Source organism: Aptenodytes forsteri, unplaced genomic scaffold (genome assembly GCF_000699145.1).
Source record: "Aptenodytes forsteri isolate BGI_AS27 unplaced genomic scaffold, ASM69914v1 Scaffold5, whole genome shotgun sequence".
Taxonomy (NCBI): Eukaryota; Metazoa; Chordata; class Aves; order Sphenisciformes; family Spheniscidae; genus Aptenodytes; species Aptenodytes forsteri.
In genome coordinates this window covers 6,094,518-6,119,568 of record NW_008795672.1, presented here as the reverse complement: position 1 = coordinate 6,119,568, position 25,051 = coordinate 6,094,518, and the positions used below count along the sequence as shown (strand labels likewise).

Here is a 25,051-nt window from a genome sequence, read left to right as displayed (position 1 = left end):
CCGTACAGAGGACAAAGATACAATTGGCATTTTGATGCAAAAAATACACACACGGTGCTGCACAAGTATTATTACTGTTATCATAGTATACAAAAGTGGACAGAAATCGCTCACGTGAATTAATGCATTTTGAAGAGCGGGCCGAGGCAGAGCTCAGAGCAGAAGAGAAGAGCCCTGACTCCTAGGCCCACAGGCAGTCCTATCTAAGAGACAGAGAAAGAAAGGGACCCCCATAAGTGAAGGTGCACAATACGATCACAAATTTTGCCGTTAGTATGTTAATTTACTATTCGTTCATACCTTCCTGGTGTGCCTAAGAGACTAGGTAACTGCACACTGTTAAGGACTGCAGCACAGCTGCTTTTCCAAGCCATAGTCAAAATAAAACATGAGACCTATTTCAATTTTTTTGCATACAGGCCACAAAATCATGTGGTATGACAGTGTAACAAGGTGAAGAAATGGACAGAGAAGCCACACAGGAGACCACACTTGTTAAAAACAGCATAAAACGTGAACCAAAACATGCACTTTTTTGCATCAATATTTCAGAATTAAGGGACTAGCCCTGTCTTCTGCACTGGACCTGAACAATCACAATGGTTTACTGTTATTCACATCATGGTTAGAAATGAGAAATTAATTCCTTGACAGACGAGTCCCCTGCAGGTATGCTGGTTTGTCACTGTGTATTATTCTCCTCTGACAACATCGCATTAGTCACTTTAGTAACTTAGTATTTTGCACCTTAGATCATCTCAGGAGAAAGAAAATCTACTCTGAAGCGTCTAGTGTGAAAACAGGAATTACAACTGTTTGCCTGGTATGGTTTACACACACGTACATTTGGCTGCTAAAAGAAACCCAAATGGGTAAATGGTCAACACAACAGGACTGCACGTCACCTGTGGAGGCCAAGATGAGCTGCATTTTCAAAGTTGTGTTGTGTAGCCACTGCACGGCAATTTAATGAAACAGTAGAAGCCACTTCAGCAATGAAAAGAATCTTCTAAGAAGGGTTTGCTCGGAGAGCAAATACAAATAAAAATACAGATAACGTCCTGTTTTTCCCCTGGCTAAGTGGAAGGTGATCATTCGATATTCTGAGAGCCGTAATCAGTCAAGACAGATGGTGGACTTCAAAACAGAAGTGAAAAAAGAAGCTATCAACCAAAGTGGATAGAGGTTAATAGCATCACTTTAAATATAACCAATCTGCATGAAGGTGAAACATTTCACAGACATGTTTGATACACACGCTTCCCAGGGAATTTCTTCTGTAGTACTTTATCTTAATTTAAAATTTTATTTAAGGATTTGGTTTGGTGGCAAAAAGGATACACTAACTTCTAAGCTATCTTAACAAGAAGTAGCACTTTTACGGCTGAATAAGAGTGTGTGTGTTTTTGAAGTATAATTATGTGTCTAGATGTTCATTTTTAGTAGATTATGAGTGGAGCAGAAATTTACTGAAGAATATTACTGCCCTGTGGGATGCAAAGAAGAACTGTAGCTACAATTTCTCAAATGATAAAAGAATTGCTTGCTATAAACCGAGGACCATTTTAAAACTAATCAGAAGTCAAATCCAGTTAATATTAATCCATACCTTAAAGAGAGAGACAATCAGGCCTGCATAGTATTAGAAGGTCCTTAGAAAAGACGCTTTGAACATCACTGTGTAATGGGAACACACAGCAGCTGTTGTACGCACCCCCCCAGCCCCAGGGAGGATTAAGCCCACCTAGGACGAAAGCAGCACAAGCCAAGCTCTGTTGACTTTGTGGGTGCATACACTATATCCCTCTCTATGAAGCTAGGAAGTGAGCAAGCAAAGCTGCAAAGTTTGTGGTATATAAAGGAGAACCAGGAAGGGGAAGCTTTATGTTAATCTCACAATTAAAGGACTCAGCCGTAAAATGAGTTCTATTTTCTAGTCCCAAGACTATGCACTTTTTGTCATTGGACAAAAACTTTTTGGGAAAAGGGATGAGGAGCCAGGGTGTCTTCCTCTTGGTGAGCATCCTACCTAATTGCCGTGACCTGCCGAACCAATGAGTTGTCGAGATAAGATGCGGCTCCATTTCGCCTCATTTCTACTGTGTACTCCGATCACTAGACTGACATCGCTGATGGACAGAGTGTCCACTGAGCGAGGCAGGACCTGCTGGTGAGCCTCAGACTCCTGACACTGCCGAGCAACATTTCAGACATTTGATGTTGCCCTTGAAAGCCAAGGGGTCGATAGTGTGATGACCCCATCAGGCAAAGGAACCAACTCTACCAACTGTCTTAAAGGTGATTTGTGTTCATTTTGACCTTCCTGGCTTGGCTAATCCATCAAACTGTTCTCCTTCCCACCAAGTGAACAGAAAGCAGACAAAGTTCATTCCGGACAAGCAATTCCAACAGACCAGCTCCTCGCACATACACTGAGCCTCAGCTGAGGTGATCATGTGAGACCAACAACCTATCAATCTATCAGGAATAATCTGTTCATTCATTTTGGAAGAACCTTATGAGAAAAGCTGGAGCAAGACAACTTGCAGAGCTCCAGTTCTGTCTTCACATCCCTTGAGGTAGGGCAAGGAGAATCCTGACCTCAGGAGGCACAGAAACAGCTTTTGCTACATGGATTGATTATCTTTCTCCTGGAGGAGGAGAAAGACCAGGCATTTATGCTGCTGTTATTAGATGTATTAGTCATCTTTGATACAGTATTGATCACCTGCAGACCATGGTGGGAATGGATGGGGCAGCTCTTGGGCAGGCTCCATTTTATATCTGAGAATTCCTGTAAGGAAGGAGAGGGCAGTTTTGCTTCTCCCAGTATCAAGAAAATCTATTGCATGCACTTTGCCGTTCAGTACATATCAGAGGACATTTGGGGAGGTAGCTAAGAGAAATAAGGAACATTTTAAATTTTTGTTTTGTTAGATTTTTGTAAAAATTGTTTGCTTTTGCTTGGTGACAATTAGTAGGATGAGAACAGGTGACCTGTGGCATTTGTGCTAACTCATGGCTGCTATGCTGTGACAAGTACTGCCATTTTGTCTATGTAATTACTTTAGGATTGTGTTATGAAGCTACTAAGTAAGACATGCTAAGTTTTGTTTAGAGCCAAACATATTTTTCTCACCTGAGACTTTACAATCACTCAATCACTGAGTGCACCTGACCGAGGGGAAAGGCAAAATTATCACTGGCTGATTTTACTCTCCCAGGAGCTGGGATAGCTGGGGGGGGGCGTGGAAATTACACTGTATGTTTGCACATGTCAAACCTGAAATACTGCAGGGAACCTGGGAGTAAAGAATGTTTCTCCGTGTATCCAGTCTATTCATTTCCCCAGACAATAACCTGCGCTACAGTGAAAAACTACTGAATACAACCATTGACAGGAGAATCTGCTATGCAGTTCACACTTGCTTTTCTCTATCAATGGTCTGAAGGCAGAGAACAATATATCTAATAGCATAATAACAGACACCGTTAATACTTTAGAGGTTCAGTATAAAATTGCTTTCATTAGCATGTCAAGTGTTTATTTTAGCTTACTGCAAAACAAGCTCCTTACATACAGCCACTTATTCAACTTTCCTTGATTGCAGAGAGGGTAATAATGAAGGAGCCTACTTTCCGTGATCTTCTGTGGAGATTTTTACATGCACTGAAAAGATATTGCTCCATTACCTCTAGCCAATGAACCAGCTTGGTGTGCTGGAGAAAAATATTACAGCAGAAATATTACTGAACTCAGTGGAATAGTTTTTACAGAGTGCCACAAGGGCATGCATGAGACTGTTAAAATAGCAAGTTGTATTCCCATCTTCAGTCTAAAAGGACACTGACAACTAAGCAGAGGAAAAAATATCTGGTTCTTTCTGTGCCTCAGTTTATATTTGTTAAATATTTTATATCTGGTCATGTTACCAAGGGGAAAATAATATCTTATGTTAAATATACGTATCTTTGAACTTGCTTTTATTGCTGAAAGCTATGGGTTGGGGGTTTTTTTGTTTGCTTTTTTTCCAGGTTTGTGGTTTTGGTTTGTTTTTTTTTTAAATTTGGGGTATCTAAAGCATGTGAACTATCCCAAAGTTAAAACACACTAAACAAAAACCACTTCAGTTTTAGCATGAGGAAAATTCAACAAAGTTGACCTCAGGCAGAAGTTGGCTTTATTGTGTTTTATTTGAGACTGTTTATATGCATTAGCCACTCAGAAGTTCTTTTAAAAAGAAAAAAAGAAGAAAAAGGCAGGTTTTTTGGAAGTGAAGACAAACCCCTACCTAAATAAAATTACTCAGACATGTAGTTTTGGTTCTTGTCACATATTCACAGCTTTCATAATCTTCAAGGCTCCCCATTAGAAGTTCTTCTAATTAGTCAAAACCAACAGCTAATAATGAGAACAGCAGAAACTAAATCCTATTCTCAGACAAATGTGTGCAAATCCCATTTACTTAAATGGAAATGGCTCACAGGTGTGTTACATTAGACTCTAGCCACTCGGCAACTTTATAGGAACTCAGTGTCTGGAGCCTAACAGCTTGACTCCTCTTCAAAACAGAGGCACAGGTAATGCCACAGAAATCTGATCCAGGTTTCTTCCCAGCCCCCCCTCAGCAAACACTTAAACAAAATTGCCTTCCCCCCCCCCCCATCACAACCACCCTCAAGTCTAAATTTAGACTTTCAATCCTAAACATTACAGGCCTGATTCCTGCCTAAGGAGAAGAGGACTCCGTCACCGGCTAGATGAAATTCTGAAGCAGTGATCATGTGTTACAGGCCTCAATTCTGCATCGGCAAAATCTACTGTACAGCATCAAATTCAAGGAGTTCAGGCATTTTACAGCTCGAGGGTAATGCAATCATTCTATTGCCATGCTATTTACTTCACCCTTCCAATGCATTTGTTTGTGCTCTACAAAGTGAACTATAGGTCACCAGGAAACATTGACAGGCATAGTAAACTAGGAAACCGTATCTAGTAAGCCACAGAAATAGTGGAACAACATCAGTTATTTTTCCAATGGAAGGAAAACCTTACAGTTTTGCAATACTTTTTTTCCCCCCTCTTTTTTTTTTTTTGACACTGATACAATGAAAGGTTTTAGCCACACTCCAAATAAAAATATATCATAAAAACTATTATTGTTTCACCTATTTAGGAATATGGAAAATTGACGCCACAATCCCACACACCGTTTAGCCTGCATACAAATCGACATGTGGTTTGTCATCACGGAATTCTCTAATCCAAACATAAAACTGGTATTTTAATTTCAGCTAGGTTTAGTGCCGCATGAAAGGAAAGAAGACCAGTCAGGATGAGATTTCTTGGGTCCCCCCACACCTTCCAGGCGATGACAGCTATTGCTTTAAGTACTTGCCATTAACAGCCAGTCACAATGTTAGTGACAGGATGTTACTAGCAGTTACTTAAAGTGATAGATGTTAACATTTTTCTGCTCTTTATGACTCACACTATACCCCAGTCAGAATATTTTAGGAGCTGAATGCATAGCGCTGGGTCAAAATGATGAAGATCGTGGAGCCACTGGTTGAGGTGCAGAATGAGACGTGTCATTTGAGGAACATTAGGTCAAAGAGAATCCATGATAAGGAACTGTCATGGATTAAAGATTAAGGTTCATCCTTTTAACTATTTCACGTAAGGGGAATTCTCCAGCACTGGGGCATTTTGCTCTTCCACACATAACGAGAGCAACATGAAACTCTGCACTCTGAAAATAAGTCTTTGATGTTAACATCTTTTAACAACTCTCCCAATGAGATACAGATTAAGAAAAGATACTTTGATCCAATTTTAGAACAACGTAGACCACATTCACCTCCGTACACATGGACAAGCTGCCCTCTGAAGACTCAAGTGCAGGAAAGCTCTCTTACAGGAACAACACTATAGGCATAATGTTAAACACCTGTGACTCCTGACCATGGATAGATGTAATACACTGCATAAAGTCTAGAGGCATAAACACCATAACTGGAGTGGAAAGGGACACAGCAAAAATTTCTTGTAGAAAAGGAAAGCAAGAATTTTACTGCTCCATGTTTTGCAGCAGGTAGCTGATTTACCCGACCAACTCAACGAACCAGACTAGGACCCAAGCCCTGCACGACATGCATTACATTTTGTATTCTTAATTACATAAAGTCAGAACAGGTTAGAGATAAAACAGCAACAATTTCTCATTTTATAACAGCAATAATTAGTAGCCCATCACATAAAAATAGCATTTGTAATTCTGAATCTACTTTGAGATGAAATACATTTCAGAAGAATTACAATCTCATGATCTAGGCCAAAGGCAACTTTCCAAGTGTGTGCAAACAACATTCTTAAATTAAAGTTTTCCAGTTCTTTCTCAAGAATTCAGAGTAAACCTTTCCCCCCAAAATGCAAAACTGATTAATAGCTCTGAAAAGCTGTCAGACCACCTACCTTCAGCATTATCTTGCAGGTCCTCAGGCTGCTCTGCTTTGCTCTTTGTGGGAGATGGAGGCTGGCCTTTTTGTTCCAACCCTTCTTTAGACATTAAAAAAAAAAAATTACATATATTATTTTGAAATTGTTTTATTGTATCAAAAATTACTATGCATGATACTGCAACTGTGAGCACCTTTTATCTCAGCACTCCATTCAGTGCCCGATGCCTATCTTTCTATTATTAAAATTAATTACTGCGTCACCTGTTATAAAAGTCATAATAGGCATCTTTCAGCATGGACTTGACTTTCCCTAACTTTCACACAACAGCAGTGAAGAAAGCTCACACTAAAATAACCTGCTTCTTCACAAGCTCTTAATCTCTTCAGAAATAAAAAAAATTAATAACATTTTAATTTGCAGTTTTTAACGAGATACATGTTATACTGCATTATGGAACTGTGGAGAAATAATCCAAGCGAAATGATTTTTCTCCCTCAGCTCAATTCTCCATTCAATGTTATAACACAGTAACAAATGAATATTGACTGAAATTACTAATGAAATGAAAGGTAGGGAAGCAAGTTTGATAGTGAAGTAAAGTTAAGGAAATGAAAGCTTTACGAGATAGAAATGTTCTGGCTGAAAAAATCCGTTCCAAACTTTTAGCCAGAAAGCAACAGGAAGATGGAGGAAAATAAAAACCTTGTAAGTAAAAACAGTAACTGGGGCCAGTGAAGTTTAAGATCTCTCCTATTTGTAGGGACTGAAATTCACAGTGTTTAGTATCAGTTGGTTAAACTTTAAAAATGATGAACTTTTTCTACAACATTTTCAAGATATCCTGTCGTCTTAACATAAAGGATGAAATTACTGTTTGTTTGCTAAGGTAGACCTCAAGGCACAAACTGGTAGCACGGAAAGCCTGTTAGTACAAAAGGGAGGCCAAGCTGGAAATTAATCATAAAAAGTATTTGTAGATTAAGACATTCAATGAAAGGAAGTTCACTAATTAAAACATTCTTCAAACATTGTTGCTTAACCATGAAAGCAGAGAATGGCAGACAATTAAAACTCAATTCACTGCACCTACTGAATCTATTCAACCGCGATGGGAAAATGACTTTCTGTCATTTGACTTTCTGTCAAATCTCCCGATTCCCTGTGGCCACCTGAGGGCTTAGGTGAAGGAGAAGCCTAAAGAAAACACACTTTTGTGCGTGCTGGAAAGAAATCTTGACCACTTATAAGCAGGAATTTTAGGAAGACATATGACCTTGCTTGATTTACCCCTATTGCCGTGCTGTGAGAAAATATGAATCATGCTATTACCTCAAACTGATTAGCTAATTAGCAACTGGGGAAAAAAAGCTACCTACATGTGTATTATAAATTGCTTAAGTGTTCCGAAAACTCCCATCTCTTCTGCTGTCATACATACCCCACACAATCATCTACTCTGTATGTTGCTGGATTTTTAAACAGCTCTCAGCAATCAGACGCCCAGTTCTCATAAAGGACTTGGCTCTGCTAAGAGCTGTAGATACTATCCTTTTATTTCCTACCCTTCCACAACTACATATATCTAGAACCAAAATGCTAAAAGTTACCAAACAGGAGTTATGAAAGAAGTAAGCAAGGATGTGGAAAGGGCACTTGCAGGGTCAAGGGGAATATTGTGCTTGTTCAAGAGACGAAAAGGGAGTGAATCGTTGGCTTTTCATGGAGCCCAGCAAACTCAGAAACGTTCTCTGTCTGCCCTCCTGGGAAACTGGTTATTCTACTGTACTTACATCCAAAAAGAAGAGCCACAGATTGGGAAGCTGGCAGGAATTTATGTGAAGCAACAGCTCAAAATGTCAACAAAAGTTCCAAAATGGAGATCTGTGAGTCATGAAATTCCACCTCACTTGCTTAATTTTAAGGAAAAAGCATTACCCAAAAAAGCCAAACTGAATATTGTTCTTAAAAATTTCTTCTAGAACGGAATTTCTGTTTCATTATAGGATTCCATATAGTTCAGAGCATGAAGGGCCCTCAGCGATCAGTAAATAAAGCAAGTTACTGCAAAGCAGAACAGGCTTTGAGGTTTGGCTTGGTATCAGGAGGTAGACCTTTCCCGACAGCACTTAACATAGGACATGTCATGTGTCATGTCATCACATTTGCTCACCTGAATTTGAAATTCAAATACAATATTTTGAGGAAAACAAGAGTTTTCAAGTGCTAAGATAAATTTATTTCTGGAGTGGTGAGAATGTAGGAGTAACCACAAGAAATACTGTGGGGAAAAATAAAGACAAAAACCACCAAATAAAGACACACTTTGTCAACACTTTAAAGGGGTTACTCAGGAGCAATGGGGATAGAGTTCAAGAAGAACTTCAATACAAAAGAGAGATCCTGAAAATAACCAGGCTTTTAAAGACTGATTCCTGCCAACACTCTCCCATTCTTTTAAAAAATAACTTGACTGTTTATAGCGGACCATATTGACATATGGCTTCTTTGGTTCTAATGCCACTCTGAACTACCTGCTACGTTCCCTTTTTTGGCTGACAACGATTCACATCAGGGAATCGAATCAATAGGAGTGTTTCAATCAACACTCACCCCTCTAGTGATGAATTTTATCATCTAACCAATCTGTGAGGCTTCCTCCAGTCCCACAAGTCAAATGTCAATCAAGTTTAAGTGCAAATGTCCAGCCAGGTCTTTCAGGAGTATCTGAATACATTAGATAATATAACCAACATCTTAATTGACAGCACAAAGACAGAGAGGGAGGAGGCTTACATTCAGAGAAGTCAGAACTGTTATTATCTCAAAAGAAATGATCTTTTTGCACTCTATAAAGGACCTTAAAATGCTCACAAAAGGATGTAGAGGCACTGTCCCAGGAGAACAAGATTTCAATCACAATTTCACTGCTTTTTAGCAGATTTCCCTCATTCCAGAGACAGAAAAGGATTTGTGCAGGCTTCAAAATAATGTCTTTTTACTATGGTCAAAATACAACTCTTAACCCTTTCTGCTCTCCAACAGAATGTATGCCTTTCAGAACAGTTAGCCAAATATTACAGAAATTTTGCCTGCAAATTTCTGTTTAAAACCAGCACACCTAGACAGGTGTCTGAACTGATCGTATTAAAAGCTTTTCTAATAGTCATCATCTGTGCAAAAAGGTTTCTGAGCTCTAACACTGGGAGAAATGATTCTTCTTTATAGGCTAATTCAGAGGGTCAACAAGCCACTTACATCTCACAGTGTGTCTCCAAGTAAGCTATTCCCAAAATCCCTCACAACTTCCAAATCTCCCTGGTTACAAGTGATTGCTATTTTCATCTCAGAAAAAAAGAGAAAGTCTCCCTCCAAAAACAAGTGTCCAAGTATACGAGTGTGGAAACAGTGGAATGTACAAAGAAATTCAGTATTTATACAGCATTGTTTATAATAGGGCTTCCTTTGTTAGTGTGAACGAGATCCTTCGTCCTGCCATCCTAGCTGGCTGTGACTTCTGAAGTAATGAATAGGTGGTTAATTAGGATGCTCAGGATAGACACGGGATAACCAGCAGGGCATTTATTATGAACAACTATTAGATGGGAAATGAGAGGCAGTAGTGTGGCAACACTCATACAGGTGAGGTCGAAAGGTTTTGGTACCTGGTAGAGAGTGAAGCTGAACAGGTTGAGGGAGCATATAGATTCAGAACTGAAACTCTTTTCTGTGTTTCTTTTTTTTTTTTTTTTTCTTTTTTTTTTTTTTGAATGGTAAGAGAATTAACTTATGTCAGTGCATAATAATGCGGTACTATTGTGTAGGAATCTGGACCGTGCTTCTCATAATAGCACATGCTTCTATAATTTCCACATGCAATCACTGCAATTGCGCACACAATTATGGCAGTATTAGGGCTTATTTTGCACGCTTCTGTGCATGGATATGTGAATCTCTGGGTATAAAAGCGAAGTCCTTCAGAAGTTAAAGTTTAGAATAATCTTCCCTTAATGGAGCTTAAAACATTAAGCATCATGACTCTGCAGTGTTAAATCACTGAAGTTAAAGGTAGACAAGACTATTAGGTCACCTGGTACTTCTCTTTGCTTATGTAGGAAATCATTCATAAAGGAAAGCTGAGATGTAGAACTGCACAGGTCCGTACCCGCTATTACTGTATCTGCCTTTCTGACTCAAGCCATTCTAACATCATATGTCATACAGTTTGCTAACATCAAAGCGCTCTGAATTAAATGGTGCCATTAAGTCAGCAGCTGCTACAGGATACAGCATCCAGAATAACAAACTGATGGGTTAAAATCCCCTGAGTCGAACGCCATTAAAAGAGTGGTCTTGAGTGTGTATATTTAATAAGACTACGTTATTTTTATTTTTAAATATTTTTCTTATTCTAGTACATCTAATATATGCAGTGACGTTATGTGATTAACTCGCTAAAACGATCATTCCTGCTTGTTGATTTTATAGTATTAATGTAGATATTAATGGAGATTATCTGGCAGATGTAATTAAGATATTCCCTTATTTATTTTGAAGAGAAATCATAGAAAGAAAGGCCCTTCTGCATGTAATGAGATATTTGTCCTTCAGGGTGGTTGAAACACAAGACAGATTACTTTCATAATGTATCCATCACTCAATAATACACACATTTGGTCATCTGTTATTCCTTACTCCTGGCTAATTCTCTAGCTGTTCCCAAGGCCTAATCTGGTGTGCACTGAAGTCAATGGACGTACTCCCACTGACTTCAGCTGACGCCAAACCAGGATGAGTTTTTTTCCCTCTAATTCTTGCCACCGGGTTTAAATTAGGACCGATTCTGTAACCTCCACCTCATTCTACTACATTCTTCAAACAGAAATTGGTACAGATACAATGAGTCTACATCTCCTTTGTGTCCCTATACTCCTCCGTGTTTTCTCTTGGTTCGATATTGGCCCTCAGGAAGACCTAGCCAATAGGAAGTTGGAGGTACAGGAATTTAAGTGAAATTTAGAATATTTTAATCTCTGCCAAAGGTCCTACACATGTGTGTAGTCTGCAACATGTGCTCTCCAGGAATCCAACATTTCTTTTTTCCTTTTTTTTTTTTTTTCCTTAAGCACAGGAATTGGAGAAATAACCCCAGAGCAGATCGGATATGGACAGCTCAAAAAACCAGGGTCATCAATATTGGTGCCAACTGCTGACTCCATCTGCTAGAGTCATGACCCATGAAGTCAAGTGGAATGAAGAATGATTATTCAATTAATATCTTTAAGCGGTGACTAGAAGTTGCTACTCCATTTTTCCCTTAGAACAGTAAAAAGCAGATATCCTTCAAACTGACAAAAATCGGAGTATAAAAATGAAAACTCTCCTCAATGCAGAAATTATGTATGTGTTTACAGTTCCCGCAAATGCATCCTACAAGCATTAAGAAGTCCATACACAAGTAGGTCAAAAGGGCATAACTTTTGTATATCTGCCCCACTACTGGAGCAGATATACAAAAGATACTTCTCTTTAGCCATGTAGGTATTGATTGTTGAAAACCAATGCACTGATTCCCAAAATAGGTCCAAGTGATAAGAAATAACCAAGTACGTGCTGTTGAAGCACCCTACAGGCAAACCTGTGAGGGAAGCTATGCTCTCATCTATCTCATATGCACAGAGAAACAGACAGGTATGGAAATATCTTCCTCAAATTACTTAATTCACCGATAATTTCCCAGAGCAGCTATGTAGCTTCACCTAAATTAATGAAGCTGTGAAGGATACAAGGCAAGAAAGTAGAGACTGGCTATTAAATAGAAATGTACTTCCTTTTAATTCTAATTTAAAATGCTTAAAAAAAAAGAAATCAATGTAATTTGCATAATCTCTGTAAAAGCAACGAGACAAAAAATGCAAAATAATTTGGCTTATAAAAGTATACATGCCATGATAACTGTAAAAAATGAAATTGGAAATGTTAGATGAATACTGCAAATTCAACTGTAGGATAATCTTTGGCAAATGTTTGTTGTATAATGACAGTCTTTATTTTTCTACTTTTATGTATGTGTGTACAACTATATCAATCACACTAATTGTATTAAAATTTCTAAAAGTTCCTATCCAGTAATCTTGACACCAAAAAGTAATTATAATGATATGTAATAAAATCAACAGGCCAGAACAGCCATAAAAAAATGTGCTAATCCATCAGTGTAACACATATCTATCTGTGTATATCCATGTTTTCACATCTATGCATATACACCATTCTTCAAGTATTCCTAATTTCTAAGCTAATTAACTGGTTGCATAAATCATAATAATCCATTTGTCTTTAGGACAATCTGGACAATTTAAGCAGCCAACATACTGCTTAAAAAGCTTTTACCTCTGTTTTCTGGCTGCTATGTCTCTGCCTTTCTCCATGTGGCTCTCCTTTCTGATCCCGTGTCTTTTCGTAAAGAGAACTGGAAGTTCCTGCACAGTCACTGGGCTATGATGAGATCAGGGTCACAGAGACTTGGGGTACAGTGCACATGCCTGGTGCACTGTCACGGATGGGTACTAGCTGGTTAGGAAGGAGAGGCAGAGGAGAGTGGGGGAGCTATGCTGCATATAAAAGGAGGTCCCTCACTGCACAGAAGTCTCTTATGGAACAGGAAATGTCTGCTGAGAACCTCTAGGTGAAGGTCAGCAGGGAAAGTGACACAGGGTGCTGTGGTGGAAGCCTGTTACAAAAAGCCTGATCAAGAACATTAAGTGGATGAAGCTCTGTACAAAAAAACAGCAGAAGTCTTCTGACTGGAAGTTTTTGTCCTCATGGGAGCTATCTAATCCTCTGTCCTCTCCTTTTCTTGTTCCTCAGGCCTGTCTTTCCTTTATACCTATCCATCATTTCCATTTCAAGTCTATCCACATCCACAAACCCTAAACATTGACACTTGTTTTAAACAGCAAACTAGGAGGACCAGGAAAAAAGTCCTCTGAAATATTGTCCAATCAAGTTCAACGTATTTAAGAGTTTGCGGGGGAGTTTTGCTACCGTTTTCATTGCAAACAAATCATGGCCACTAATCAGAATTGCAAATGACTCAAGAATTGCTGTATTCACACCTTTTTACAGACAGAGTGACTGCAGAATTTTAATTATTTCCCATTCATGTTCAAACCAGTTATTAATAAAAAGCAACCGAGTATCACCCAGAGGCTTATAAGAAATGATGACATTAAAAAGGTAGTCTCAGCCATTCTTACCGTGTACTATTTATTATCAGGGATGGTTTACCCCATGTTATGTTAAAACCCAGAGATGACTGTCGTAACATTGGCAATAAATGATTGGCACTGCTTATCACAACCAAGGCAAATAGTTTCAGGAATTATTTCAGTTTGGTTGATGCTTCGGAGAAGTGATATATTTTAGCATAAAATGTTGTTTACTCACCTGTCTCTTCACTCAGCTCAGTCCCTTCTTCATTAGCATCATCTGTCAAAAAAAATGGAAAGAAAATGATTAATAAGAATACCAGGAAACATCTAAAATGAAATATTCATATTTCAAATTGCCCATATCTTAGTTTGCCTCCTCCCATTTAACATTTTGCAGTGAGATCTGGAGGTGGATGGGAAAAGAAGGTTTTGATACTGGACTGTTACTACCAGATACAGGAAATGCAGGGAATAAAGACAGGGAATAAAATTCTGCATAATTTACAGAACTCTGCAAATTATAACTTGCATAAAATGAAATTGCATTCTCTCTTCTAGCAGAGTTTTTGGTTTACTTGTCAAGTTTCAGGTTGCTTTGTTTCCTGGGAACAGCTGGCTATGTTAAGAAGAGAACTAGTTATCCAGAAATCATACCACATAAAGAAGTTACCATAAATTTGCCAGCCAGGACTTTGGTTTAAGACCAAACTTGGGCTAGCCAAGAATTGAACACTTGTAATTGTTAGGATGTTATATGAAGAAAGCAGATTCCTTTTGCAAAAAGTTGCATTTCAGTAACAAAGGAATTTCTTACTGCAAGTTGTTTTGATGAGGAAAAAAAAAATCATTAGCCTTAGTTAACATCTAGGTAATTCAATGTTCCAGAGCCTTAATCATCTAATGGAAAGCTCATTGACCACAGAAGTTTATGTCAACTATATTCCTAATTCATACAGACTCCATTTATACCCTTTTAAATGGATTTGGGCACGTGCAAATTCTGTAGCAAGCCTACAATTTCTGTCTAAAGCTTAACATCTTTCAAACTTGCATATATGCTTATTATGACCACCATTTGAACCCAAAGGAGTTTTGCAATATTATGATCGATGGTAATGAAAACTAACAGTAGTATTTAGGTCCTAATTTACAGGGTCAGATCTCTACACCATAAACTCCGCTGAGATCCAAATGCTGTGACACACACTATGAGGATTAAGCTCTGCTTTCATCAAGATTTGGAGCCTGTAACTTTAAGTATCACGAGAGTAGAACAATTTCTTCATAATAGAGGCCTCCACTGGGAATTATGTTTGCTATAAGCACTAAAATCACGAGCGTGAGTATTTTCATGGATGCTTGTGAATCTACAGTAGATGGATCCGTATCCATCCTTCTCCCCCTTCCATCTCATTCAGACATGATCTGTCTGCGCAGGACTTTCAGAAGCCACTAAAGGATGGCAGGTTACGTTACGTTTCTCTTGAGTACGCTTTAGACCGGCCCAAAGGATCAGGACTGAAAAAAGTCACTGCACATTTTACTTCCTTTCTCCTTATTCTGCAAACAATTGTTTTGGAGATCAAAAAGGCACATGGACCCCTACTGTACAAATATAAATTTGTACACAGAAACTTTAAGGAGCTTTGGCAAATAATTTTTGAGATAAGAAAATGAAAAATCTTGTTAAAGCCGATGGGAATTCTGCCACTAACTTCAACAGAGCCAGGATTTTCAACTGGAGTCCTGACATTTTTCAACAAACCTCTCAGAAAACATTTGGTTAACATAGAGATTATTAATTATTCAGTTTCCAATAACATGTTCTTTCCATGGAAGCGTTTATAATGAAACCAGCATGATAAAATTTCAAATTAATCTAAGACTTGACACTAAATCAGCAGGATATAATATCTTAACATACATATATCACCTGGTCTTCTGCGGAAGTTCTTAATTATAGTTCTGTAAGCGACTTGGAATACGAAATTCCCAAAGCAACAGAATAGCTTCTAAGCTGGTGATAATGGACACAGACAAGAAATCTGATGTTATTAAAAAGTAGTGAAGTCATTATGCAATATAATTATGAAGAGGCAAAGACTGCTTTTGTGAACTAATTGTGAATTAAAGGTTCTTTTTCTGGGAAAAGGAACCTAAGTCTCAGTGAAAGGCAGTAAAGTCCTTACGTAATTTCTGAAAGTGGGAGTTGGGCTCCCAACCGCTTGGTGACATGATCTCTAGGTCATTGTGGTGCCTTTGAGAATTCTACCCCAATCTAGATCTGCATCTGAGTTTCACTTTGGCACACAGCACTCACCAGTCACTTCATGTGTCTATAATTCTTACTCTCACACTATTAATGCATCTGGTGGAAGTGCTTCCTTGTCAAATATAAAGTGGTCTCTTTCACTGACCTTGGTGTGGCTGGCTGAAGTGATAAACACCATGTTCAGTTGTCAGAGCTCTATGCCAAAACCAATTATTTGAGATAAAATACAGTGGTTTAGAAATCAATATCCAAAATTCATTCACTTTCCCCCCAAAAGAATGATGTTACAGGCAGTTTCTTGGTTACCGGTTCTGAAGAAGTAAAAGCAAGTAAAAATATTTTTCACTGAAGCTCTACATGCCTAATATAAAGCAAAATCAGTGCCAAGATTGCTATAAATTAGATTTGTAATACCTAGTGGGTTGGGAGTTTTTTATGTTCCCTATACATTTTTTTTTTACCCCATCTAGAGGAAACCTTCCAGAAGTTTCCTTTGGTTTGAAATACGCACCACAAACAGTCAATCCCAAAGCAAAATTTAGTAAAACCACAGAAGAGTGGAAAGAGTGAATCTTTGACACCAGTAAACATTTCCTTAAAGACATATTGTCAATATTTCGTGCCCAAACTCCCCCATTTGAAAGACCAGAGGTGGGGTCCTCTGTAACTCTCACCCTTACTCAAGAGCTGTTGAAAAATAATTGACTAGGAAAACATGCTATAGTGTGTGCACGCATGTACCCACTCTTGGTTACTCTTTTGTCTGGAGAAGCAGAACAGCGACCTTTCACATGGCTTTCCCCTTAAAGCCCTGGATTTTGGGAAGCTCTACCAAGATGACCTTGCTGGAAAAGGAATGACAGACCTTGCAGCCTGGAGTGAGAGGAAAACTGACAGTGACTCCCTGCAAGGGTCAGCCCACCCCCAAGAAAACTCGCATCAGTATTTAGAAGGCTTAGGATACAAGGAAGCCATCTAATCCAAAATGTGTCATATGGTTGAGAGCGCAAAATTTTCCAGCTTGTAAGTTAGGCTATAGTATATAAAATTAAGGTATTAGATGGGTGATGTATGGGAGAACAGTTTCCAGTCAAGTATAAAATAATTTACAGTTGAGAGTCAACCTATGATTGAAACTTGCCCTCTAACTCTCATGCTATCTGGGGTAACTATATCTCTAAAGATCACAGAGCTTTGCATTTGGGAGCGAGTTGCTCAGAGCATACACATTTGTATAAGTCACAGGCTCCCTGGTAGAGTCATGCACCAAGTGATGCCTGTTACTCTTTCATTCCCCTCTCCCTTGTTACCTGCCGAGCTCTGTGAAACAGAATAATTGCACCATACCTGCTCTTACTGACACTGGAGAAGAAGATGCCTTCTTCCGTCATATACTTTTTTTTTCTTTTGCCTTGCTGGTCAGGTTCTTTCTCTGTCTCACTAGTCGTTGCATATAAGCAAACACAAGCCAGATGGCTAAAACCATCAATCTGTGTTAAGATTTATGTTAGGAACAGAGAGGTGAAAGGCTCTAAATGCCGCTGCTAATCCCCAAAGCCATTAAACCGCCTCCTCCTTGCTGCTCACGCTTCTACTTGCATTCTTCTTCATGTTAGCACGCAGAGAGTCAACGCTACACAAACACCTTTTATTTTTAACTGTGCATGCATTGAAGAGCTCTTACACAAGAGCCAGCTCCCCGCTGCAGGAGGCTGCTGTTTCATCTGCATTCAGGGCCTGCATCCCAGGCTGCCGGCGCTCCCCCAAAGCACTGCATGCTGCTAGCTCCTCCCTGCCTTCCTCTATCCTTTCCTCAGCTGCCTTGTCTCACCCTCCGGGAAATGTTCCTTTTCTCAGCACTTTCTGCTGTTTCCTAATTTCCAGACGTTTCCTTATTTCCAGCCAACCCACGTGTCTCACTCTGCTCCTCCTTGCAAGTGCGGCTCCGTGTACTGAACATAAGCACGGGAGGGGCAGGGAGGGCACCGTGGGACCAGACCAAATCCCCCTCTGCAGCCTGTATACACACGCACTGGCAAACTGAGCAATGAGATGGGCAGAGCTGTACAGGAGGTTGAAGATGGTAATCATACTGCTCATGCAGTATGATCAAAAAAATCAAAACAACAATAACAAAAAAAAAACAACCAACCAAAAAACCCCCAAACATAAAACCTTTTAGCACTGACAGCTGCAGCCATCCCGTTAAGCTTACTTGCTATACCAAAACAGTGATCCAACTGAAAAAGTTCCTGCCCTCAAGCATTTGCCTAGCAGGTACTTCATGATTTGTCTGTACAGGTTCCACTACAATAACAGAGGATGTGCAACACAACAGTCTCGCAACACTGAGGAAAATGGATCCCATTCTGGGGCAGCCTCTGCTTGCTCAAATGAAAAGCTTCTCGTGTCCAGTTTTGGAGTGGGCAGAAGTGTGGGCCAGGGTACCCGCCTGATGCTAACGGTCTAAACCATGATAATATCACATTTTCAGCAGCTGAAAAGACCAGTAGGTTCTCACTCTCTGTATTTCTCTCCATCACACTTGTCTTCTCGAAACTTTGTCCCAAAGCTTCACCCACCTGTGTGATCATCTTAACATCCTTAGGGAGCTTTCTAATCATGTCTCTCACATATATTTTCAATCCTTAGTAATTTAAAAATCACTTTTTGATTGCTTATGACCCCTGCTGCTACCTAACAGGAGCTTCACAATAGTGTACGGGCTCTGTGTTCATCTCAGCCTAAAAGACTTGATATTTTTGTAGCATAGTAAACCACATGAGAACACGCTAGGGTTTGATGAAGCCTAAACATACACGAGGCTCACAGTAACCTAGGAGTTCATGAGCGTTTTGGGTTGTTCTGATCCCTCCAACTCAGTTCTCCACTAAGAGAATACAACAGACTGACCAATAGCACAGAAAAAGGGAGCGTTTTCTTTGAGGAAAAGCAGATTTGGAAATCTCTGCCAGATGAGATCAACTAAACCCAGGCCTGACTGTTTTTACATCTACTTGTAAAAAATTATATTTTCCATAAAGCTTTCCCTCATCCTCAATGCTCATAAGAGGAAGAAGAAAAAAAGAAAAAGGTAAAACAAAAAGATCCTTAACAAAAAAGCACATTCTTCTGCTTTGGAAGAAGAAATAGGACTTCTTTTGGTTCTGAACATTTGTATCCTTTAATCGTGCAATCCTGCATACAGAGCAACAGGCACTATATAAACCTCCACCTGACACTAAGCAAGTTTAATCAAATTTTTTAGTCTGATTATAAAGAAACTTCCACTGATACACTCTGTACATCCTGGCCTTACTGCAGCACTGGTGCAGTTTTTCTTCCCGTGTTGCTTAGTTACACCAGTTCCACAACACCGGAGTCTCACTGAATGTAAAATGTGTTTGTAGCTTTTGAAACCATATCAAATAGAAATCCTTAGTACCAACCTCCTAAGAAGTTAGGCACTGGATTTTTTGTCACCACATGGATGGCTTCTTTTATGTACCGTATCACTTGATCTGCTGTAAAATACATATACCCGTACGAGCCTCAGCTGCATATAAAGGCTACGCGCTAGCTGACGTTCCCACTGCGAGTGAACTGGACAACATTGTTCCAGTGCAGGAAATGGTGCTCACAGCCAGCATCAGATTCGGATTTCTATTTCCCAGATGCTTCTACCTTACACAAAAGGAATGAGGCACTCCTTGGGAAAACGTACATCATTTTTTAAAAAAGAACCTATTGCAAAACTTCCTTATTTCCTCCCTGCCCTAAAATACTGATAACAACTGAGATTTGTTTACACAAGGGCTGAAGTGGATTTCTCACCCACATGTATGCTAATGTAGTAGTCACACACAAAATGGTATGTTTTGCATGTGGCGACACATTTCTAAATACAAGCTTCTAACAAAAGCTCATCAGTAACCGAAGGCAGAGGCAATTAAATGAGACAAACACAAATTTAACTGCATCCTTTGCAATCAGAAGCACTCCAGCACGTGAAGTGACTCAGTGTCAGTGACCAGAGAGGACAGGTTATTTTTGAGCATGACATAAAATGCATTTGGAATGCTTTACATGGGATGCCACGACATGCAACACAGCAGGAAGAAAAGATCCCTGTTCAAAGATGTATTCATGTAAGGTATTATACAGAAAAAGCTTCTGTTTGTTCACCTTCTGGTGCCAGGCATCTGTGTGTGAAGGACTGAGTGCAGAACAGAACAGCAATACATTTCCCTCCCCCTACCAGCCTCTCCCTGAGCCTAAGGTTACATATAGACCGGGGTGATTAATAGCCATTGTTGGACCAGTCCTCTGTTGGTCGAGCTAATCCTCTTTTTAACTATATTTAAGACCTACAGGCTCCGTGGCACCTCATAGCAAGCATTCTTATACTCTAACTATGTGCCGGATGAAAAACTACTTCCTTTTGCCTGTTTTCATCCCGATCCATCACTTCCTGGGACACCTTGCACTTCTTGTGTTACAAGAGATGGTAAATAATCGTTCCATATTCACCGTTCTAATTACTGCACTCATCATCTTCCCTGTGCTCTCCCACTCTGTTAACATATGCAGCAGCCTGGTCCTTGCAACTGCCTGACCGCCGTGCCTTCAAGGGCATCTTCATCGCCTGCCACTTCGCTGTTTCAACGCAGCCCTTATCCAGGTGTCTCCCAGGAACTGGAGAGCTCAGGGATTTGGAGTGGACAAATACATAGAAACAGCCATTTCCCCTGACTTCTGGATTGACTGCAGGCTCCATCGTCAGTCTCACAAAAGGAGACAAGGAAAATGTCTATAAGATGCTACTGGAGCAAAGAAGAGGAGGCTCCTTTTAGCAAAGCAAAAGCTCCTGACAACACCGCTGTCCTGGTTTCGGCTGGGATAGAGTTAATTTTCTTCCTAGTAGCTGGTACAGTGCTTTAACAGGTTATGGTCCCATTGTCTGTCCATACCCTGCTCCAAGCAGCGCCATTGCTGCTATCAGGAATGAGGAGGCAATTAATTTTCCAGACCATATAGCGGACAATATCACAAGCCTCTGTCAAACCATGTATAACCAGAGGATCTAAGCCCACATTTTGAGGTGACCAATACTTGCAACACACAGCCAAAGTCTAGAGCAATGCTCTGTCAGCAGTCAGCCAGGAAATAATTCAGAAGGGTTTGTACCAGGAAGCTTTATTATGATTCAAACTGAAGCAGGAAACTGCCCATTAACTTTTTATTAGGTACTGGAAACCCACTGCCATGTTAGAAGGTGCTAGGAACCCTCTTTTGGTCTGCATATCTCTTAAGATGCTGAAAATAGTACCTGAGCCATCAATTACACACTCTGCCTCCCAAGCTCCACTCCTGAGCTGCTTCTTGTTCATCCTCCTGCACTGCATCGAGACACTGGCAAAAGGGGCTGAGTCAGACAACCCCAATGAGAGGCAGGCCTGGCACAGCCATTGTCATGGCAAATGAAGACAAAAAGGCATACAAAAATTTTGTTTCACAGCTTTATGAACACCTTTAACTTTCAGTTAGCTTGAGATTTTATGAGGTAAGTTGTTTCAGACACATTTGAAATGGACAGATATTTTAAGCATTATGGCTATATTAAACTTTTGGATTGAGAACAATTTTTACAGCACCCTATTTACATTGGAGCGTACTTTATCAGGATCTGTAGGTGCTGTGAGAGAGAACTAGAGCAAAGCCAGCATCCTATTCCGGTGCACAGGCTCCTCCAACTCCCCGATATGGGTAGTGCTTCCTTTGAAGCCTCCGCTCCTGAGGGACAAGGAGCCATCATGGGAAACAGCAGGGCTGTGCTTCTCCCCAGCTGTTTTGAATTAAGTCGTTCAGCAAGGGGTCTTGCAGAAGCCGTCTGAGGATGACATCCTCCAATATAAAGACAGCTCAAAGGGGTGCAGAGAGCATTTCACACCCATGTGAAATTGTCAGTGTGCCACAGTTTCTCCAACACCACTGCTGCCTTCCACCCACCGAAAAATCCTCACTCATCTCTGCCTGAACACAAGACTCCCCCCCCCAGATTCCCAATCTGGGGGGAACATTAAATGCTGGCATGGAGTCCAAAGCAGGCCAGATGGCTGTGAATGCATAAATACCGACTGGTACCCTGGTACACTCTCAATGGCTTGATACATAGCCCTGGAAAGGAAAGAGATGCATGCTCATGCACCATCTCATTGCACATTCTCCAAGCAGGATCTCCAAGTGACAAGTCAAAAGTTTCACAAGCCAGAGAAACCAGAGAGTCCCCTGAGCATCCCAATACAACAGCAGGGATTGCAGCTCCAGCAGAGCTGTGGGGTCAGGGAAGCGAGACTTATTTTGCTCCTTCCAGCAAACAGGCCTGGGTTGCAGGTGATCCTGACCACAACCAGGGCACAGGCCAAAGACTGTGACACCATGTCCCAGTCTGCTGCTGCTGTGACCGGTCACTCTGGCTCTGTCCCAGCTTCGGCTCAGCCCCAGACATGTTCGTGTACCCACAGCAGGTGTCTGGACACAAATTTAGGCTCCATGTCATCAGCAGGGACCCAGCCCATCCACAGTGCCTTGAAAGCTTTGTGAGGGAACGCAGTGAAGAAAGGGAGATGACAGTCTGACTGCCTCTAGTTTAAATGTGTGAAAACACAGGCAGTTATCAGCTGTGAACATGACAACCTGAAAACTCTACGTGGAGATGGGAAAAGTAGCTGCAACCAAAACCTTCAGGATGGCCCTTCATTGATCAGCAGGAGAAGGCCAAAGGGATTTCAAACTCCCCCAAATCTTACTCCCTAACGTCCGTTTCTGGGGGGCTCCAAGCCTTGGTGGGTCTTTGCACGCCTGCCTGAACCAGTCAGAAAAACCAGAGCCTCGTGACTCACGAGGCAAATCACTACCCAGGTGAAATCTCAGATAAAGGATATCGGGTACTTCCAGTAAACCGCTTGGCACCTATCCACATAGTAAAATAAAGCCCATGAAAAATATTTTGTGGAATATATTGAGGTGATGAATTAAGGAAACGAATCGGCTCATGAACACTGCAAATGCAAATAGAGAGGCTAAATTTATCAAACGAATTACCCATTTGATACAGGGTTACTTACTAAGGGCTAACTGATGATTGCTTTGTTCACACTGAGGACTGCTTCAGCCCCAGTGAAGTCTGCCATAGTAAGTGGAGAGGGCGATGATTCTCAATACCAGTACAGAAATTACAATCTCTGCTTAAGAGTTCACTCACGTATTAGTGCAGGGATCTGCCTTTTTAATACAAAGCCCTTCATTCAGCCATTTAGACAGTTTCCAATTTGATTCCAAGCCTGGTAGATCTCTTAACAATGAATTTCCTCTGTAATTGTAATATATTTGCACATTTATGCACAACTAGGATGCTATGCATCCTCCTGAAGTAACAGGAGGTTTAATATAAGACAGTAGCTCTTATCCATATGCTTTGGGCAGGGGGAACAGTGTTTTCATCAACCAGGATAAAAGCAGAAAATGCACTAAATGTCATAACCTGGAACAGAGGGGAGAGAAAGTTTTTTCAAGATGAAGCAATTTCTCTCTCTTTCTCCTAACACCAACTGATATGGCTCAAAAAAAATGAACAAGCTCTTGGGCTCAGCATCCTTTCATTAGCTCTGAAAGGACACGGAGTTTAAAAGCTTGCATCTTCCATCTATCAATTGGTCTAATAGAAGTGCAAACCTGTCCTCTTTCTAACAATTTTAGCGATGCTTTAGTGAAGTAATTTTGTTACTCTGTTTAAAGTAGTAAGAATGTAATATAACCTTGAATGCTGCAGCTTCCCAGTACCTACCCTTTATAACATTATTTTTGTCTAAAGAACGTTTTCAGAAAAAATGATTCCCCTCTCCAATCCACTGATAACAGGTGGTAGATTTAGAAATACTAAGCATTACACTGATAACAGGTGGTAGATTTAGAAATACTTTAAGCATTACAATTTAAGATAAACCTTTCATAATATACAACAGCCACCATGAAAAATAAGCATTTGCCAAAGGTCCTTACAAGATTATCTATCTGACATATTAAGTAGCTAGGTATACACAGTATACAGAAGGAAAAAAAAAGATATCTTTGCCTCCAGCTGGCAAACTGTTTACAAATACCCCTAATTTTACTCCTACGAATAGCATCCTAGAAGTACGTATCACTGTAAGGTAAGTGTTGGTAAACCTAGCTTTTCAAGGGGGACTGCTTTTATAGCATTTCCTGGTCAGTCTTATAAATATATATATTTAGCAATAAAAGTAATGCCTAGTATCTAGGCTCCATGTAGAATTCTGTTAGAAGAAACAATGGATTCCAAGAGAAAAAAATGGTACAAGTATCAGCTCCTTTCCCAGAAAGCTCACTCATAATACTAGTAGCAATGAATCCAGCGATGTAAAAACTACACATCTAAGCCAGAACTGCAGGTAAGGATATTTTCGTTGCCTGAAAGGCATGTAGCAAGACATTCCCTCAGATTAAGCAGAGAGAATTTCCCAATACATCTGAAGGGAGAATGGCTCGGCTACCTCATTCCACTAGGAGATAGGACTCAATTGGTTTAAAAAAAAAAAAAAAAAAAAATCACTGTTTGTTGCACCTAATATGTTAAAACAGTGATCCATCTTAAGCACAGAAGGCTGTTTGTTCTACAGAAACAGTCTTCCACCCTTGCTCTTTTGCTACCAGGACATACAAAAACTTCTCAGCAAAACCCCAGAGGTTCAACAGAAAATTCTGTGTGGACCAGGACCCTTTACCTTCTAAACCAGGGATTTTCTGGACAACCACTAGGATGAGATGCTAAGTCTGAGTTAAAGATTAAGTGGCATGCCCCCTTGGAGCACGCTGGCTTTGGCTTGGGTTCTGTACAGGCTACTGATTACTGAGATTAAATCAGAAATGCTGAGACTGTGACAACTGGTCTGTTACTGAACAGCTTTGCTCCTAAGACATGAAATTACTTAGAAGTCTGCCTCTTACCCCTATATATATTTAAAGTTTGCAAATGACAAGGCTTTTGGCAGTTGTCTTAGTATCAGTACTATTACTCGACTAATT

General features: G+C 40.1%; 1 protein-coding gene across 4 annotated transcripts in view; it reads right to left on the bottom strand.

Moving 5' to 3' along the window:
* The window catches only part of MACROD2 (MACRO domain containing 2), a 922,980-nt gene that overhangs the window by 62,323 nt on the left and 835,606 nt on the right, over positions 1 to 25,051 (bottom strand). For 3 of the 4 annotated variants that reach the window (XM_019472914.1, XM_019472915.1, XM_019472917.1), the window contains exons 9-10: positions 13,910 to 13,951; positions 6,476 to 6,559 (exon numbers count right to left, since the gene is read on the bottom strand). In XM_019472914.1, coding sequence (XP_019328459.1) covers positions 6,476 to 6,559; positions 13,910 to 13,951 — 126 coding nt within the window. The remainder of the gene's footprint in view (positions 1 to 6,475; positions 6,560 to 13,909; positions 13,952 to 25,051) is intronic. The other variant, XM_019472916.1, reaches the window with a different exon arrangement.